The following is an 18,842-nucleotide window of genomic DNA, read 5'->3' as shown; positions in this document are numbered from 1 at the left end:
AGCGGCAGATACAAACCACTATAAATGCCGGAGGAAACATCACAGAAGCGCTTCACAGGAGGCTCCCAAACATTGAGAATGTCACCTAGACAGGGGACGAAACGTCTGCAACACAAATTCCCAGCTCGGCGAACAGAACCACAACAATGAGCACCCGAGCTACAAATCTTCTCCCAAACTAGGAGGAAAACATTTCTAAGCAGCAAATGGTTAGGATCTGGAATGTACTGCTTGAACGTGCTGTGGTGGAGGCAGATCCAATTAAGGGCTTTAAAAGAAATTTGAAGATATTTTCCAATCAACCTGTTCAGATACATTACACATCTCTGGAGCAGGTGGGACTTGAACGTAGCCTGCTCTCTGAGGCAGGGATATGACCACTGAAGAGAGATTTGGATAATTATCTGAAGAGAACATATTTGCAGGGCTGCAGGGAAAAGATTGGGAGTAGGATGAGGTGAATTGCTCATGCAGAGAGCTAGCAAAGGCATGACAAAGCACATGGCCTTCTTCTGGAAGTGTTCTATGATTACTTTGGTGCACAAAATGTACCAGAAAATAGTTATATAATGTAATAGTCATATTACAGTGTTTATTTCACTGTTCAGAATATTGATAAATCTTTGTTATGCACAGGTTTAACCAGGTTTTTTTATTTAAAACTTCTATCCTTTAAACGTTTAAAATAACTATTACTACACAGAATGGGCAGCTCAGTAATGATAATGACATGTCATTAGGAGGAGTTTTGACACAAAAAACCATGAGGTTCTGTCCGAAATACATACATTAGTCAAAAGAAACCATGTATTCAGTAACAAATTCTTTTGCGGCGTGTTTTAAAAAGGCCATTGACTGTAAATCTGTACAAAGATACATTAGTCATTCAGCCATTAGAAATGAGCAAAAAGATCAAGCTCAATAAACTAGGAGTAGTTTTATTACTTAGTACTTTTTCCATATCTCAACATATTTAATGGTTCCGACCTTGGCAAAGAGCCAGGGCAAATCTTTCCATCACTTGTTTGATATATAAACATAACTCAGCAAAATCAATAGATGTCAATCCTGCATTGTAATCTTGGTGACCAAACAGATCAAATCACTGAATGTGCTTAAGTTAATAGAGTCATAGAGATGTACAGCACGGAAACAGACCCTTCAATCCAACTCGTCCACGTCGACCACATATCCTAACCCAATCTAGTCCCAATTGCCTGCACTTGGTTCATATCCCTCTAAATTCTTCCTATTCATATATCCTTCCGGATGACTTTTAAATGCTGTAAATTGTACCAGCCTCCACCACTTCCTCTGGCAGCACATTCTATAGATGCACCACCCTCAACATGAAAATGTTGCCCCTTTAGGTCCCTTTTATATCTTTCCCCTCTCATCCTAAACCTATGCCCTCTAGTTCTGGACTTCCCCACCTCCAGGGAAAGGCCTTGTCTATTTACCCTATCCATGCCAGTCATAATTTTGTAAACCTCTATGAGGTCACCCCTCAGCCCCCAACACTCCAGGGAAAACAGCCCCAGCCTATTCAGCCTCTCCCTGTAGCTCAAATCATCCAACCCTGGCAACATTCTTGTAAACCTTTTCTGAACCCTGTCAAGTTTCACAAATCCTCCCAAAAGGAGGGAGACCAGAATTGCACATAATATTCCAAAAGTGGCCTCACCAATGTTCTGGTTAATGGTAGGGTCTTGGGAAGTGTTGCCAAACAAAAAAAAGAGTCCTAGGAATGTAGCCGTGCAGGTGCATAGTTCCTTGAAAGTGGAGTCGCAGGTAGACAGTGTGGTGAAGGTGGCATTTGACATGCTTGCCTTTATTGGTCAGAGCATTGTATATAGGAGTTGAAACATCATGTGGCAGTTGTACAGGACACTGGTGAGGCTCCATTTGGAATACTGCGGGCAATTGTGGTGGCCCTTCTAATAGCAAGAATGTTGTTAAACTGGAGAGGGTGCAGAAAAAATTTACAAGAATGTTGCTGGGATTGGAGGGTCTGAGTTATAGGGAGAGAACATAAGAACCAGTAGCAGGAGTAGGCCATCTGGCTCCTTGAGCATGCTTTGAGAGGCTGAATAGGCTGGGGCGTTTTTCCACTGGGGTATTGAAGACTGAGGGGCAATCTGAAAGAGCTTTATAAAATCATGAGGGGCATGGATGGGAGAAACAGCCAAGGTCTTTTTCCCAGGAAAGGAGAGTCCAAACCTAGAGGGCATAGGTTTAAAGGTGAGGTGGGGGGAAAAGATTGATAAAGGACTGGAGTCATAATTCTTTTTCATGCAGAGGGTGGTGCAAGTACAGAATGAGCTGTCAGAGGAAGTGATGGAGATAGATACAATTACAACATTTAAAAAGACAGCTGAATGGGTGTACGAATAGGAAGGATTGAGGGGGATATGGACCAAATGCTGGTAAATGGGACTAGGTCAGATTGGGATGTCTGGTCATGTCAGATAAGTTGGGGTGAAGGGGCTATTTCTGTGCTATATGACTCTATGACTGTAAATCCCCTTTCCACTGATCAACAGAAATATTTGCAAATGTTCTGAACTCCTACCCTAAGATCTGAGAACTCTATGCTCCTCCAATCTGTTGTTTTGTCTATCCCTGGATTTCCATCAGTCCACCAGTGACAGCCATTGCTCCATGAACCTAGCTCCATGAACACTATCTCTTATCCTTCTTCAAACCTCTGTGCTCCTCCTGGTTTGGCCCTTCACATATCCCTTCACCATTGGGTCCCAAGTTCTGGAATTTGCTCCCCAAGCACCCCTCTGCTTGTTAGACCAAACCGCTTTCTGTCCTCCTATCTCTATGTGGCTCATTTCAAATAATTGGCCAATAATGGTTATGAAGCACCTTAAATTGCTGCGTGATCCAACAGCTTTGCAAATTGAAATATGCTGGCTCGTTTCCTACTAAAGAAGGACACGGCATTTTAGGATCGTGAATTGTGAAATCTCCACAGAGATTCGGAAATAGCCAATCCTTATTATAAAAAGGCTCTATACACTTACTTGTGGTTTATGGGAAAGAAAGGGTTTGAGCAGATTGCAAATTTGAATCAATTTTAAACACATTTAAAATATTACAGAAAAAGCTACTTCAGCTCAAGTGCTGTTAAAAACAGCTGCTCAAATGCCAGTAAACACAAGCATTGTGTTCAGTGCCCTCACACAAAAAGCATTACTTCATTCCATCAAAAGTGGCTGGATTTTCTGAATGGTCACTAATTTAAAAATTTATAGAATACACGTGGAACATAAACTTGCAGTTTTAAAAATCCTGAATTGATGAAATAAAATATTTATAAAATACAAAGTGACAATAGGATCCCAATTCAAGAGTGTGTAGATGAGAATGAACAAAAAAAATGAAGCCAGAGTTTCTGCAAAACCATGGTAGATTTCACAGACAAATTGTGAATACTGTTTAAAAATGTAAAAAGGCATACAAGTAGCCTACAGAACTTAGCCTACCCAGAAAAAAACGTATTCGATTGACTTATATGTTGGAATTAAGTTTTTAAAATACATATTTGGCCCTTACAACTCTAACTCAGTGACCCTTTCAGTTAATTATTGCCCTTCTTTTACAAGCTGTGTGCTGTAACTACTGACCTCATCACCTGAAAGCACAGCAACTTTATTGCAAATAGTCAAAAATTCTGTATCTAAGAAGTGCACATTTGCCCTGTAACCAGTGTCAAAATACATGACACTGTTCAATCCAATCTATTAAAGTCAACTAGAAACAAGATTGTATACTTTCATGATCATATTGGTAATGATGCTAGTGAACCTGGCACCTGTTGTGACAGCAGCAATGAACCAGTCTGATATTAATGCCTACTGACATATTGATTATTGAAACCCCAACAATATTATAAAGTTTCAATTAATGGCAAATCCATTTGAAGGAGAATTTTGTTCAATTTCTTTTTTTAAAAAAAGGGTTATTTATTGGGAACAAGATTGGAGACAAAATCAAAATTTGGCAGAATTTATGAAATTGAAGTGTGTGTTTTAGAATGTTGTGTTGCAGGTGTCAGTTCCAGTAGTCCACCGTTTCAAACTAAAATATCTTAATGATAACATTGAATCAGAATAATGAATATCTACTCTTCAAAAGCAAAAGATCAAAATAGTCTGTTTTCATTACAATATGGATTAAGATCAAGATAATTTTTACTCAGTGGCCACAGTCAACTAGCCAATTTTAGTTTTTTTCATAGCTGAAAATAAATATTAGAAAAAGAAAATAACCAAATGAACCAGCTTGAATTTATTTTCTATATCTGCAGGATGTCCTACAGTGGTACACATTTAAATAAATACCTTTTAAATGTATGGTGGTGGAGGTGCTAGTGTTGGACTGGGGTGGACAAAGTTAAAAATCACACAACACCAGGTTATAGTCCAACAGGTTTATTTGGAAGTACAAGCTTTTGAAGTGCTGCTCCTTCACCGAGCTAGCTATCTGACAAAGGAGCAGTGCTCTGAAAGCTAATACTTCAAAGTAAACCTGTAAGACTATAACCTGGTGTTATGTGATTGTTAACTTTGAAATGCAGTTACTTTGTATGGTAATGATTTGCAGGAGTGAAATTATTCACAATAAGAACATTTTTGAGAACATTGTTGCGAGATGAATGTTGACCAGTACACTGGGAGAATTTTCTGAATGGATGATAATTAATTTCAAAGATAGACGATAATTACTTCATCGGTGAGGAGACTTCCAACAGTACAGCAGTCCTTATATGATGAGTCAGATTCAAACTCACAATCCTGTGACTCAGAGGGGCATGCTATCAATGGAGATAAGATGACACTCAAGGTACTAAAGGAAGCAAAAGTAGTTATTATTAATATGGCATTCAGCCTGCTTGATAAATCCTCTGATGTAAAGACAGGCAGACAGAATTGTATTTGTATACTGCCTTTCACAGCCTCAGGAAACCAGAAAATAATTAATTGGGTTTTGGGAAATGTCATTACTGCTGTAGTATAGGTAGCTGTTTAAGAAGCTTTAAGTTCAAGCATGCATCTTAAAGGTGATACAATTCTTAACTGCAGCAAGACTAAACAAAAATCAGTCACAGTGAAGACTTCTGATGTACATATTTCAGTAGAATCCTTTACATTGATTTTTAGAGCCTGAAATAAGGAATGTAGCATTGATAAATATTTTACAACCATAAAACTAAACGTCTGTAAATTGCCTCTAGGTAACCAATGTTCAAACCCTTCACTTATACTGTTGATATGTAACATTCATGCAAGAATGTACAGTTGCCAACACTTGTATTTGAAGACTGCCATTAAGGTTATTTTCAGTTCATTTAGGTGGGCCACCCCACCTTCAATGCAGTTTCTCCAGTTGTAGCCACCAGAGTGGGTCTTGTGTGTTCCAACTGACGTGTGCTTACTGCTTTGTCACTTGCCTCTGTGAAATCAAATGAGAGTTCCTCTCAGGACTTTTGCTCTTCAATTTTCAGCTTCTGGTTTTTATCCTCAACTCGTTGAAATACCGCAGTAAAATTCTGTCCTCCATTCCTTAATACTTTTTTACCTTCTTCTGTGCAGACACCAAGGCGATCAATGATGATGTCATCTTTCTGTTTTAAAGAAATAAATAAGACATCAGAAAGGTATCCCAAGTTTCTTTTAAAAGATGCCTCCCACTTCACTGACCCAATTTGAAATGACAAACTAGGAGCTGCATTAAATAGTAGCACAGGCACAACTCTCATTTTCCTTCCCCATAGCAGTGAAGGGTCACAAAATAACAGATTTTGCAACAAATTAAAGATCAAATTCCATTGGAAATAGGAGGGGATCCGAAGAAAGTCCCATAGCCTGGGATGAAGCAAAATTAGAAAGCACAGATACCGATAAATTCAAACTGAAATGGTCAACTTGGCATTAGAAGATTTCCAACTCAAGACTCAGAAGAAAATCTTGATTTCAGAATTATTTCACTTTTAAAAACAAATCTAAGTTGGACCTGGACATGGCTAGTTCAAAATGTTTGTGCCAATTTTCTCCTCAAAATCTGTTGAATTCTTTACTGGAACAGGGGCCCCATGGGCACAGAGACATAGAGTCATACAGCATGGAAATAGATCCAATTTGTCTGTGCCGATCACACATCCCAATCTGACCTAGTCCCATTTGCCAGCATTTGGCCCATATCCCTCTAAACCCTTCCCATTTGTGTACCCATCCAGATGCCTTTTAAATGTTGTAATTGTATTCGCCTCCACCACTTGCTTTTGTTCACATAGTTCAGTGTCTCTGACCTTTGGACAGGGAATAGAAAACCAACTAGTTCCTGCTGGATAGTGCATGAAAACAAACAACAGGATTGGGGGGCTGGCAAACTAAGAAAGGTGGAAAAAGGTTTTGTTCAAATTCAAATGTGAAGAACAGCAAGTTGGGAGATAAATCAAAAGGACTGTCAAACCTTATGGGAACTATCCAGGACCTGGGGGGGGAAAAAAATAGTATGAATCGAGGGGAGTGTTGATAAAACAATTGATGAAGGAAGAATTCTCTGAAATGTATTATATGCTTTAAAGAATTAGACTTACCATTATGCAAACCTTACATTTACATAGTGCTTTTCACAGTCATCAGATACTTCAAAGTGCTTTACAGCCAATGAAGCACTTCTGAAGTATACTTTTGCACAATTCAAATTTATATTGTAACATCTATGTGTATGCAAGTATAATTCTCACCAGTTTCTCTAGTTGAACGTATTCAAACAATGGGTGTTCCGTGAAGTGTTTGACCATCCACTCATGTACTTCCTGCACATCAGTAATTGTGTAGACCAAACCCTAAGGACAGAAAAAAAAAGTCAACATCAGATAAAGAGCTCTTATTACCCAAAAAGCACAATTATTTCATAAAACCAGAAGCAAGTACAAATCTGCACAGAGATGACCTTTCTCTGCACCTTCTTAGCTGTAACACGATATTCTGCATTCTGTTCTATTACCCTGATGTACTTATGCAAGGTATGATTTGTTTGGTTGGCATGCAAAACACTATATCTTGATAAAATGTGACAATAAATCAAATAGTACTGCCGAGATGAAGTGGAAGCTTATAATCAGGTGCTATCATGAGTCTTAACACCAATTATGGAATGAAAAGACACTTACCCCGACACGCAGTACATGAGCATATTCAGCCAGCAATGTAGAGCTAATTATTCTCCATTTGTGTTTTGTCTTTTTAAAATGTGGATCCGGAAAGAGGAAAAACATCTTACTTAGCTGCAAATAGAAACAATTGTTGTAGAGTTTTGAGAAAGTGCCAAATATTCCAGAGAAACATTAGATGATAAATGATTAAACTACCAAGGGGATTCTGAAATTTTCAGCACAGGAGTTCTACTATGGGAAAGTCACAGTTAATGAATAAACCAATCACTGTACCTGCCCTTTTTTGAAGAAGTTTGGTAAATACTTCATGGCATTGCTTCTAATGCACGCGATATTCTGGTACTTTCCAGGATTGGAAGCTCTTAGCGATTTGATGCGATCAATGACATAGTCAGATACCTTCACTCGGATTTCGAGACCCAGAATCAATGAATTGGGAAATAGATCAGATAACTCAACTGTGAAAAAAAGGTCCATTAATAAAATCTGCTGTGTGCAATTTAAGACCACCCTTTGGTGCTTAGCTCCAAGGAATAATGTAGGTTTGACTTAATCTGAACTGCATTAAACCTGACAGGATACAACAGTGTCACGCAAGGTGCAAGTAACAACAGACCTCTGCTATAGGAGGGTTAATTGGCTTTAAAGAGGCACCAAAATCCTAGATTGAATGTATTGCGGAGGATCTGACTAAAATTAGTGACAGAGTCATAGATGCAAGGACAGTTACTGATCAGGAAGAAAGAATTAGGGAACAATGAGGTAGGTGCTACAGTGCAATGTGAGCACTAGTCCCTGGTATTAACTCTTTGACACATGTACAATGTCAGCAATCATTGGGAATATTTTTGATAAAATAATGTGTAATCGAAATCCGATTGAATCGATCATCAGAGACAATATTTTTCCTCTTTTAAGTAAAATATTCTCCCAATATGTTCAATTAAACCAGACTCTTTTTAATTTAGCTCACTGACAATTGACTAGTTCATGATTTGTAATTATCCTGAACAAACATAATAGCAAGTTTGAGCTGAAAAATGTGTTGCTGGAAAAGCGCAGCAGATCAGGCAGTATCCAAGGAGCAGGAGAATCGACATTTCGGGCATAAGCCCTTCTTCAGGAATGAGGAGGGTGTGCCAAGCAGGCTAAGATAAAAGGTAGGGAGGAGGGACTTGGGGAGGGGCGTTGGGAATGCAATAGGTGGAAGGAGGTTAAGGTGAGGGTGATAGGCTGGAGAGGGGGTGAGGGCGGAGAGGTCAGGAGGAAGATTGCAGGTCAAGAAGGTGGTGCTGAGTCCAAGGGTTGGGACTGAGATAAGGTGGGAGGAGGGGAAATGAGGAAGCTGGAGAAATCTGCATTCATCCCTCTACATTGGGGAGACAGGCCGCCTACTTGCAGAACGTTTCAGAGAACACCTCTGGGACACCCGCACCAACTAACCCAACCGCCCCGTGGCTGAACACTTTAACTCCCCCTCCCACTCCGCCAAGGACATGCAGGTCCTTGGCCTCCTCCATCACCAGACCCTGACCACACAACGCCTGGAAGAAGAGCGCCTCATCTTTCGTCTAGGAACCCTCCAACCACAAGGAATAAATGCAGATTTCTCCAGCTTCCTCATTTCCCCTCCCCCCCCACCTTATCTCAGTCCCAACCCTCAGACTCAGCACCGCCTTCTTAACCTGCAACCTTCTTCCCGACCTCTCTGCCCCCACCCCCTCTCCGGCCTAGCACCCTCACCTTAACCTCCTTCCACCTATCGTATTCCCAACGCCCCTCCCCCAAGTCCCTCCTCCCTACCTTTTATCTTAGCCTGCTTAGCACACCCTCCTCATTTCTGAAGAAGGGCTTATGCCCAAAACGTCGATTCGCCTGCTCATTGGATGCTGCCTGACCTGCTGCGCTTTTCCAGCAACACATTTTTCAGCTCTGATCTCCAGCATCTGCAGTCCTCACTTTCTCCATAATGGTAAGTTTGCAGATGACACCAAAATTGGAGGTGTAGTGGACAGTGAAGAGGGTTACCTCAGAGTACAACAGGATTTTGATTTGATGGGCCAATGGGCCGCGGAGTAGCAGATGGAGTTCAATTTAGATAAATGAGGTGCTGCATTTTTGGAAAAGCAAATCAAGCCTTCGTAGTAAAGTCCTGGGGTGTGTTTCTGAACAAAGAGACCTTGAAGTGCAGGTCCATATGCCCTTGAAAGTGGGGTTGCATGAAGATAGGATAGTGATGATGTTTGGTATGCTTTCCTATATTGGTAAGAGCATAGAGTATAGGAGTTGGGAGGTCATGTTGCAGCTGTACAGGACATTGGTGAGGCCACTGTTGGAATATTTGTGCAATTCTGGTCTCTTTCCTATCGAAAGGATGTTGTGAAACTTGAAAGGATTCAGAAAAGATTTACAAGGATGTTGCCAGGGTTGGAGGATTTGAGCTACAGGGAGAGGCTGAACAGGCTGGGGCTGTTTTCCCTGGAGCATCAAAGGCTGAGGGGTGATCTGATAGAGGTTTATAAAATCATGAGGGACAGGGACAAGGTAAACAGACAAAGACTTTTCCCTGGGGTGGGGGAGTCCAGAACTAGAGGGCATAGGTTGAGAGCAAGATGGAGAACATTTAAAAAGGGACCTAAGGGGCAACTTTTTTCACGCAGAGGGTGGTGCGTGTGTGGAATGAGCTGCCAGAGGAAGTGGTGGAGGCTGGTACAATTCCAAATACCTTTTAAATGTTGTATGGATATATGAATAGGAAGGGTTTAGAGGGATATGGGCCAAATGCTGGCAAATGAGACCAGATCAGTTTAGGATATCTGGTCAGCATGGACGAGTTGGACTGAAGGGTCTGTTTCCGTGCTGAACATATCTGTGACTTTAAGTATACGGATTAATACAGCAGTAAGCATCTTTCCTTGTGTGAAGGTTTATTATTTGGAAACTTGGTTTACAAAGTGGGTTTTAGGCTGTAAGTTCTGTGAATGCTACTTTTTTGTTTAAGAGTCAGAATTGTTTTTTTAAAAAAACGTAGTGGGTCAAAATATCATTTTCAAGGCTAAATGCCTGGATAAACTACCTGGTGAGATAATTGCTGAAGTGTTTACTTGGTTAAACTTTTTTCTGCAATTCATAAAAAAGACCAAGGCCAGAAATAGGTTCTGTTCAGAAAGTAAAGATCCATACCAGCAAAAGGGCAGCTTACTTTTGGCCATTCGAGCTGGAATTAAGTATAAAGTTATTCTTGCAGTCTAAGTAGACAGGGCTGGAAAAAAATTCCTCAGCTTTTCTTAGAATTCTAAATCACAAACCATCAGTGAGTTACCCTCACTGTCTCTGGAGAGAGACAGAGAATTGGACCTGCAAAAGTGCAGAAATTTGCTGAAAAGAAGTGCATGCAACCTTGTCAAGTGAGTAAGAAATTAAAGAGTGATTCTTCACTCTGGTTGACTATCTATTAATAAAAGGATATTACTGGGCGAAAAAGGGTTGAATATTTCTTTTTGCTGCTTTGTTTTTGTCCTTTTGGCTTGTAAATACATTAACAGGCGCGTGAACATATTCAGTGACTGACCACAGTTGTCAAGTAGCAAAAAATAAAACTAATCAGATTTTCCTCTGCAATCTGACTTATCCAGTATTATCATTAGTTAGGATCATAACACCTTACACTGTGCAATAGAATGGCAGCAGTGTTAGATAACAAATTACAAAGATGATATTTCCAAAATGGTAAGTAGAAAAATCAGCACCCTGATAAGAGAATGAATACTCCAATTGAAAGCTGAAATTAAACACAATGTCTAAGTATTGGACTTCTGAATGCATTTGTAGAACTTTAAATTTTTTTAGCAATTTTAAAAATCAATGAATGTTCAGAAACAAAATTGCCCTCAGCCATTGATTAAACTTTGACACAAGCCTTGAACATTTAAAAATATAAGTCATCTTGGTTTCAAGTACCACAAGTTCCAGGAACTATTTGCTGTCCAAACAGTTCTGAAATATTACTTATTGACAAAGGATTAGTGGATACACAATTGGATTTTTCACCACTTTGTAATAAACACAAAAATCCCAAAACTCCTGTTCCCATAACCTAAGACACACTACATCAGGTTGTTTAATATTCCAGTACAACATTAAATTCCCATCACTAGATGGAGCTACTGCTTTAAGAATATTTTGACAATTCACAGACAACCAAATAACCATAATTCAGATTTTGAAAATGTCTGCTGGGCTAACACAGGAGTCTCTCAATTATTCCACATCATGTGATACTTCATAATTATCAGCTGTTCAAATATAATAGCTTTTGAAACATTTGAGACAATGTTTCATGAAACATATTAAATGTTTATATTAGAAAATTAGAAAAGTAATCTTTTAAAACAAATATATTGGAGGGTCAGAACTGGAAATAAATCCATCACTTGTATCCAATATTATGTAGTAACTTGACGGCATTTGTTTATTTATTCCTGTCTTCAAGTTGCTAAACATAGATCCCCATTGAGCATTTTTTTGTCTTCTTGTTGTAAGTCCTTCTCAAAAATACTCCAAAATAAACTTGGTGCATCCTAAGAATTTGAGCACAGGTGCTAGCCATTTGGCTCACAGCAATTGTGGAACATTGTAGAAGGACCTCTTGTAATGCAGTGGTAGTGTCCCCACTCCTGAACTGGGAGGTCTGGGTTCAAGTCCCACCTGCTCCAGAGGTGTGTAATAATATCTCTAAACAGGTTTATTAGAAAAATAGGCTGTGGAATGCTGTTTTAATCACTGCAATGCTTACTCTACAGTCCACATTATCTTTTGCGCACGATCTGAGTACTTTATGCTGAAACTGGGTAACCAAAATTTATTTCACTGCCAGGCACTGAAATCCTGAAATGAGGGGAAAATATACTAAAATGTCTTTAAAGAAATTTTTTAAAAATCGAAGGATCACACCTTCTCTCAATCAAATACAGTGACACTATCAGCACAACCACAAGCATTTGTTCAGCATTCCAAACTCAAGGCATCCAAAGGCTCTTTTCAAGTAGAAATAGAAAAGGTATGAATGGAAGATTAGGATTTCAATAACAACATTTGGATTTGGTTTGAAATAAAAACAAAAACAAAAATGCTGGAAATACTCAGCAGTATCTCTGGAGGGAAATAGGGTTAATGTTTCAGACTGATAATCCTTCATCAGAATGGAGGAAAAATAGAAAACAAGTTTGGAGCAAGTGAAAGGGTAAAGAAGACCAGAGGTCGCTGATAAGGCAAAGCAGAAAGATTAAATGATAAAATACTTCTTGGTACAAATCACAAAGACAGTGGTGATGGGTATAGCAAAGAAACAAAAGATGTGTTCAGATGAAATGTGAATGGCTGGACAGCAGCTATTTGAATGTATTGTAAAGGAGTAAAGAAAGAAATTAGAAAAAAAAAGCTAAGCCAGCAAAAAAAAAGGATACAAGATGGAGGCAGAGATTTGGACTTAAAATTGTCAGACTCAATTCTGAGTGCAAAAGGCTGGAGGGTGCCTTTCTTTGAATTAAATTGAATTTCACTGGAACATGTAGCAGGTCATGAACAGAAAGGTCAGAGCAGGAGTAAGATGGAAAAGTGAAATTACAAGCAATAGAAGCTCAGGGTCATGCTTGCAGACCAAATAGATACTTTAGTTTGAATAGATTGCTCTATTCCATTTTCCTCATGGAATATTGAGAGAATTGGTCATATGACCAGATTGCTCTACATCATTCATACCTAGTAAACCTCCATATCCACAGCCTATATCTGCAAACTCCACCTGGAACTTCAATTTCTTTTCATCAATGAGATCTTTCTCATCATCGTGATGGTAATTTTCTGAGCGTGGTTTGAAATATTCAGGGTAGTGCTGGGACCAGTCCATCTCTTCAGGCTTTACAGGGCTGCAGAAAGAAAGGCATATGTTACAAACACAAGGGATTGTTATCTATAACCTTGAGGGAATCATACGTTATCTGCTTGGTAAAACTGCAAATTCTCCATGGAAATTTGAATGGTTCTTGCTGATTGTTTTGAGTTCAGGAATTTGAGTTGATTTAATCAAGCTGTTTAAAATTGATAAATTAGTAAAAACAACAAAAGATAACCAACAAAAGGGGAGAGAATTTTTGAGGGTAAACTAGCAAATGATATAATGGAAAAGGGTAGTAATATGGAAAAATGTGAGGTTATGCACTTTGGCAGGAATAATTTTAAACTGAATATTATATAAATGGACAAAGACTGCAGAAGGCTGACGCACTGATGGATTTGGGATGCCTCATGCATAAGTCATAATAAAAAATTAGCACACAAGTTCAGCAGGTAGTAGAAGAGGCAAATAGAACATTGGATTTTATTTGAAAGAGTGTGGTGCTGGAAAAGCACAGCCAGTCAGGCAGCATCTGAGGAGCAGGAGAATCGACATTTTGAGCATAAGCTCTTCATCAGGAATGAGGGGGTGGCCCAAGGGGGCTGAGAGATAAATGGGAGGGGAGGGGTAGTCAGGAATGCAATAGGTAGATGGAGGTGGGGGTGAAGGTAATAGCTTGGAGAGGAAGGTGGAGAGGATAGGTGGGAAGGAAGATGGACAGGTAGGGCAGTTCAAGAGGGCAGTGCCGGGTTAGAAGGTAGGATCTGGGATAAGGTGTGTGTGTGTGTGTGTGTGTGTGTATGTATGTGTGTGTGTATGTGTGTAATCCACATTGATCCTGTCTGGTTGAAGGGTCCCAGGCCGGAAAATGAGGTGTTCTTCCTCCAGGCGTATGGTGGCTAGGGTTTGACGGTGGAGGCAGCCCAGTACTTGCATGTCCTTGGTGGAGTGGGAGGGGGAGTTAGTGTTCGGCCACAGGGCAGTGGGGTTGTTTAGTGCGTGTGTCCCAGAGATGTTCTCTGAAACATTCTGCAAGGGGAGGCATTCTGTCTCCCCAATGTAGAGGAGACCACACCGAGAGCAACGGACACAATAGATGATGTGTGGAAGTGCAGGTAAATCTCTATCGGATGTGAAAGGATCCTTTGGGGGCTTGGACAGAGGGTGAGGGGGGAGATGTAGGCGCAGGTTTTGCACTTCCTGCAATGGCAGGGGAAGGTGCCGGGAGTGGCTGGTGGGTTGGTGGAAGGTGTGGACCTAACAACGGAGTCACGGAGGGAATGGTCTCTCCAGAATGCAGCTAGTAGTGGGGAGGGAAATATATTCCTGGTGGTGGGGTCTGTTTGGAGGTGGCAGAAGTGGCGGAGAATGATGTGATTTTTCCAGAGGTTGGTGGGGTGGAAGGTGAGGACCAGGGGTTTCTGTCATTGTTGCAATTTGAGGGATGGGGTTTGAGGGCAGAGGTGCGGAAAGTGGAGGAGATACGTTGGAAGGCATCGTCAACCACGTAGGAGGGGAAATTGCAGTCTTTGAAGAAGGAGGCCATGTGGTGGAACTAGTCCTCCTGGGAGCAGATGCAGCAGAGGCGGATGAACTGGGAATAAGGGATGTCGTTTTTACAGGAGGCAGGGCGAGAGGAGGTGTAGTGCAGGTAGCTGTGGGAGTGGGTGGGTTTGTAGTAGATGTCAGTCGCTGGAAATGGAGATGTAGAGGTCCAGGAAGGGGAGGGAGGTGTCCGAGATGGTCCAGGTAAACTTGAGGTCGGGATGGAAGGTGTTCGTGAAGTTGATGAACTGTTCAACCTCCTTGTGGGAGCACAAGGTGGCGCCGATACAGTCATCAATGTAGCCGAGGAAAAGGTGAGGAATAGTGCCGGCGTAACTCCGGAAGATAGACTGTTCTGCGTGGCCGTCAGAGAAACAGGCATAGCTGGGGCCCACGCGGGTACCCATGGCTACCCCTTTGGTCTGGAGGAAGTGGAATGGTTTGAAGAAGAAATTGTTGAGGGTGAAGACCAGTTCTGCCAATTGAATGAGTGTGTCAGGAAGGGTACTGGTTGGGTCAGTGGGAGAGGAAGAATAAGAGGGCTTGGAGGCCTTCGTCATGGCAGATGAATGCGTAAAGGGACAGGATATTCATGGTGAAGATGAGGCGTTGAGGGCTGGGGTAACGAAAGTCATGGAGGAGGTGGAGGGCGTAGATGGTGTCCCGAACGTATGTGAGGAGTTCCTGGACCAAGGGGGACAGTACAGTGTCAAGGTATGCAGAGATAGGTTCAGTGGGGCAGGAGCAGGCTGAGTCAATAGGTTGACCGGGGCAATCAAGTTTATGAATTTTGGATAGGAGGTAGAAACGGGAGGGGTGTGGGGTTCCTGGACTATGAGGTTGGAGACTACTGGTGGGAATCCCCTGAGGTGATAAGGTTGTGGATGGTCTGGGAGATGATGGTTTGGTGATGGGAGGTGAGGTAGTGACTGAGGGGGCAGTAGGAGGAGGTGTCTGCAAGTTGGCACCTGGCTTCAGTGGTGTAGATGTCGATGTGCCAAACTACCACTGTGCCCCCTCCTTGTCTGCTGGCTTGATGGTGAGGTTCGGGTTGGAGCAGAGGGAGTGGAGGGTGAGAGGTTGGAGTGGGTGAGGGGGGTAGACAACAGAATGGAGTATAAAAAGAGCAAGGTCTTGCTAAAACTATACAAGGCACTGGTCAGTCCACATCTAGAATAATGTGAACAGTTTTGGTCCCATAAACAGAGGAAGGATATGTGAGCATTGGAAGCAGTTCAGATAAGGTTCACTGGGCTAATCTTGGGGATGAAGGGATTGTCTTCTTAAGGCGAGATTGAGTACATTGGATTTGCGCTTGTTGGAATTTAGAAGAATGCGAGGCAACCTTATTGAAACAAGATTCTTAGGTTGCTTGATGGGGTCAATGCAGAGATGTCGATTCACCTTGTGGAAGGCTCTCAGACGAAAGGGCAGAATCTCAGAATAGGGGGTCATACATTTAAGACATACAAGGAAGAATTTCTTCTCAGAGGGTAGTGAATCTATGGAATTCTTTACTTCCGAGGGTTGTCGAGGCTGAGACAGAGATCTTTAATCAGTAAAGGAATCAAGAGTTATAGGGAAAAAGCAGGGAGGGGAGTTGAGGATTATGAGATAAGTGATGATATTATTGAGAGGTAGGACAGACTCAATGGGCCTTGATTAAGCATGTTACACCATTCAGTTGAAGGTTTCCAGTCAAAAATGACAGACTTAGCAGGTAAGATTATCATGGACAAACACAGAATCCTGGAGAAACTCAGGTTTGGCAGCATCTGTGGAGAGAGAAATAGAGTTAACATTTCCAGTGCAGTATGACTGTGAAAACTTCTAACTCAATTCCAATTATAGAATCCCTAGTGTGGAAAGAGACCATTCAGCCCATTGAGTCTACACCGACCCGCCAAAGACCATCCCATGCAGACCCCCACTTTATTTTCATAAACCCATATTTACCATAGTTAATCCACCTAGCCTGCACATCCTGGACACTTTGGACAATTTAGCATGGCCAGATCCACCTAACCTGCACATCTTTGGATTGTGGGAGGAAACCAGAGCACCCAGAGGAAACCCATGCAGACATGGGGAGAAAGGGCAAACGCCACAGACAGACAATCACCCAAGGCTGGAATCAAGTCCAGGTCCCTGGTGGCGTGAGGCAACAGTGTCAATCATTAACCACTATGTCGCTCCAATTGCCATCAGCATCCACAGCCTTTTTGAGGGGGCATGGAGAACGAGAGAGAGGTATCCTAATGTGTGTGGAAAAGTGCTTCCTGTTTTCAATTCTTGAAGGTCCAAATTCAAGATTGTAGCCCCTTGTTCTGAATTCCTCCAGAGAAATATGTTTCTGGACCATTAGATGAAGGAGCAGAAGTAGACCATTTACTCCATCTAGGTTGCTGTGCCACTCAATGCAATCATTGCTCATCTGATAATCCTCAGCTCCACACCTCTTGATTCCTTTACTGATTAAAAATCTATCTATCTCGGTCTGAAATATACTTGACAACCTAGTCTCAAAAGCCCCATACTAGACTGGACTCGAAACATTAACTCTGTTCCTCTCTGCACAGATATTGCCAGACTTGCTGAGTTTCTCCAGCATTCTCTAAGTTAGTTTCAGATTCCAGCATCTGTAGTATTTTGCTTCTATTATTTGGGTATCAAGGGATATGGGTCAAAGGCAGGTAGATGGAATGACAGTATAGATTATCCACAGTAAGTGTATGGTAAATTGTATTCAAGGGGTGGGTTCCTTTAATGATGTATTATGGACTTGAGGGAGATTGGGGCTGGGATCAGTATAGAAAGGATTGGAGGATGCAACAGGAAGGCAGAAATTCTTATGTCCACCAAATTCTGATCTGGAAAAAAAAACCTTACTTTTCATTGTCATAGTTTTTCTGACAGATTTTCTACTATACATCCCTAAGCTTATGATTTAAACATGACCAAAAGTTTGTTCAAATGGGAAGGTTTTAAGAAGCAGGAGACAGCGATTTCAGGAAAGAATTGCAGAGCTTGGGGATCTGGCAACTGAAGACACAGTGACAAATTATAGAGTGATGGAAATCCACAATGTTCAAGAGGCCAGACTGGAACAGTTTAGATGGCTTTACGGTTGTGTGGCCGGGAAAAGGTTAGACAGCTAGGGAGGTGGAAGGAAGTGGCTGTGGAGAGATTTGAAAATAGAATGAGTATTTTAACATTGTGGCATTGCTGGGCCATTAGAGTTAGATCCTAATCATTGTCAATCAAGTATCTTGTGGGACTCAGCAATGAGCTTTCCAATGTTGAGAAAGTGACAGACAAACTGTGATTCCATACCAAAAGATAAAAGATCTGAGTATGTGAACTCAATAAAGTTATTTCCTTCTACATACACATTTCACAGTATAACAGTGGTCTGCTCAAATACGCTGCAGCGTGACCTCAATATTACAGTGTAGAAAGAAAATGTGACCCATGACACAATGTGGAGTAGGAACCCGATATTACAGTGTAGTTAAATAATGTGACCATGCTACACTTTAATCAACAAGGTTTGACCACCAAGATGTCCAGCACCCCAGATGAAGAGCAATCCACACATATGAGATGCTCAGGTCTACCAAGCCGAATATTTTTTTCTTCTATTTGCTTTAAAGTTGCTTTCAGTGCTTGAAAAGATTTTAATTTCTTTTGGTAATAATTTTGGTGCTTTAATTAAAAATTACCCGAAAACTAAGGTGACCACCCCCCCCCCCATGAATCTCTTCCTCCCTCACTCACTAATCGAAGACATGATCCGCCATAGGATTGGAGTGAGCACGCTGCCGGTAAAAACGTTTCTGAGGAGCAGATACCGCCATGATCACCGAGTTTGGAAAAGGAAAAGGAAAAGCCGAGTTTAAATAACGATGACAGCCCGAGAACGGCGCACACTCCGTGATCGGGGAGAAAACGTCATCACCGAGCGCCCGACTAGAAATTCGTGAAAACTAGGGTCCTTGCATTTATATAACGCCTTCAATGTAGAAATGTTACCCAGAGCTTTTAACGGGAACCTAAGGAGACCATTCAGTCCCCTCTTTGAGATTGTTATACAAGAACAGGAGGAGGTGCTCATTTAGTGTCCTCCTCTGAGCCAAGGATTCAAAATATTATATTTCTGACATACCTCTTGAAATTTTTTTGAGGGCTACTTTCTGATTTTCAGGGGCT

The 18,842-nt window shown here is 41.3% G+C and overlaps 1 protein-coding gene across 1 annotated transcript; it reads right to left on the bottom strand.

Annotated features, from left to right (window-relative positions):
• Positions 1-912: 912 nt before the first annotated feature.
• On the bottom strand, positions 913-18,568 carry mettl1 (methyltransferase 1, tRNA methylguanosine). The gene is made up of 6 exons (XM_072567037.1): positions 18,411-18,568; positions 12,953-13,119; positions 7,466-7,650; positions 7,190-7,303; positions 6,761-6,862; positions 913-5,635 (listed from the first exon to the last, which is right to left on the bottom strand). The coding sequence occupies exons 1-6, from the start codon at positions 18,488-18,490 to the stop codon at positions 5,489-5,491; spliced, it is 795 nt and encodes a 264-aa protein (XP_072423138.1). The 5' UTR covers positions 18,491-18,568; the 3' UTR covers positions 913-5,488.
• Between the last annotated feature and the right edge of the window lie 274 nt (positions 18,569-18,842).

Source organism: Chiloscyllium punctatum, chromosome X (assembly GCF_047496795.1).
Source record: "Chiloscyllium punctatum isolate Juve2018m chromosome X, sChiPun1.3, whole genome shotgun sequence".
Lineage (NCBI taxonomy): Eukaryota > Metazoa > Chordata > Chondrichthyes > Orectolobiformes > Hemiscylliidae > Chiloscyllium > Chiloscyllium punctatum.
This window is presented reverse-complemented; position numbering and strand designations above follow the sequence as displayed.

Excerpts from the sequence above, each read along its gene's own strand:
- mettl1 (XM_072567037.1), bottom strand. The coding sequence starts at position 18,490 with ATGGCGGTATCTGCTCCTCAGAAACGTTTTTACCGGCAGCGTGCTCAC. Across the intron at positions 7,304-7,465 it reads ACTTCTTCAAAAAAGGGCAG|CTAAGTAAGATGTTTTTCCT; the intron begins GTACAGTGATTG and ends TTCTATTTGCAG. Across the intron at positions 5,636-6,760 it reads ACGTTCAACTAGAGAAACTG|AAAGATGACATCATCATTGA; the intron begins GTGAGAATTATA and ends TCTTTAAAACAG.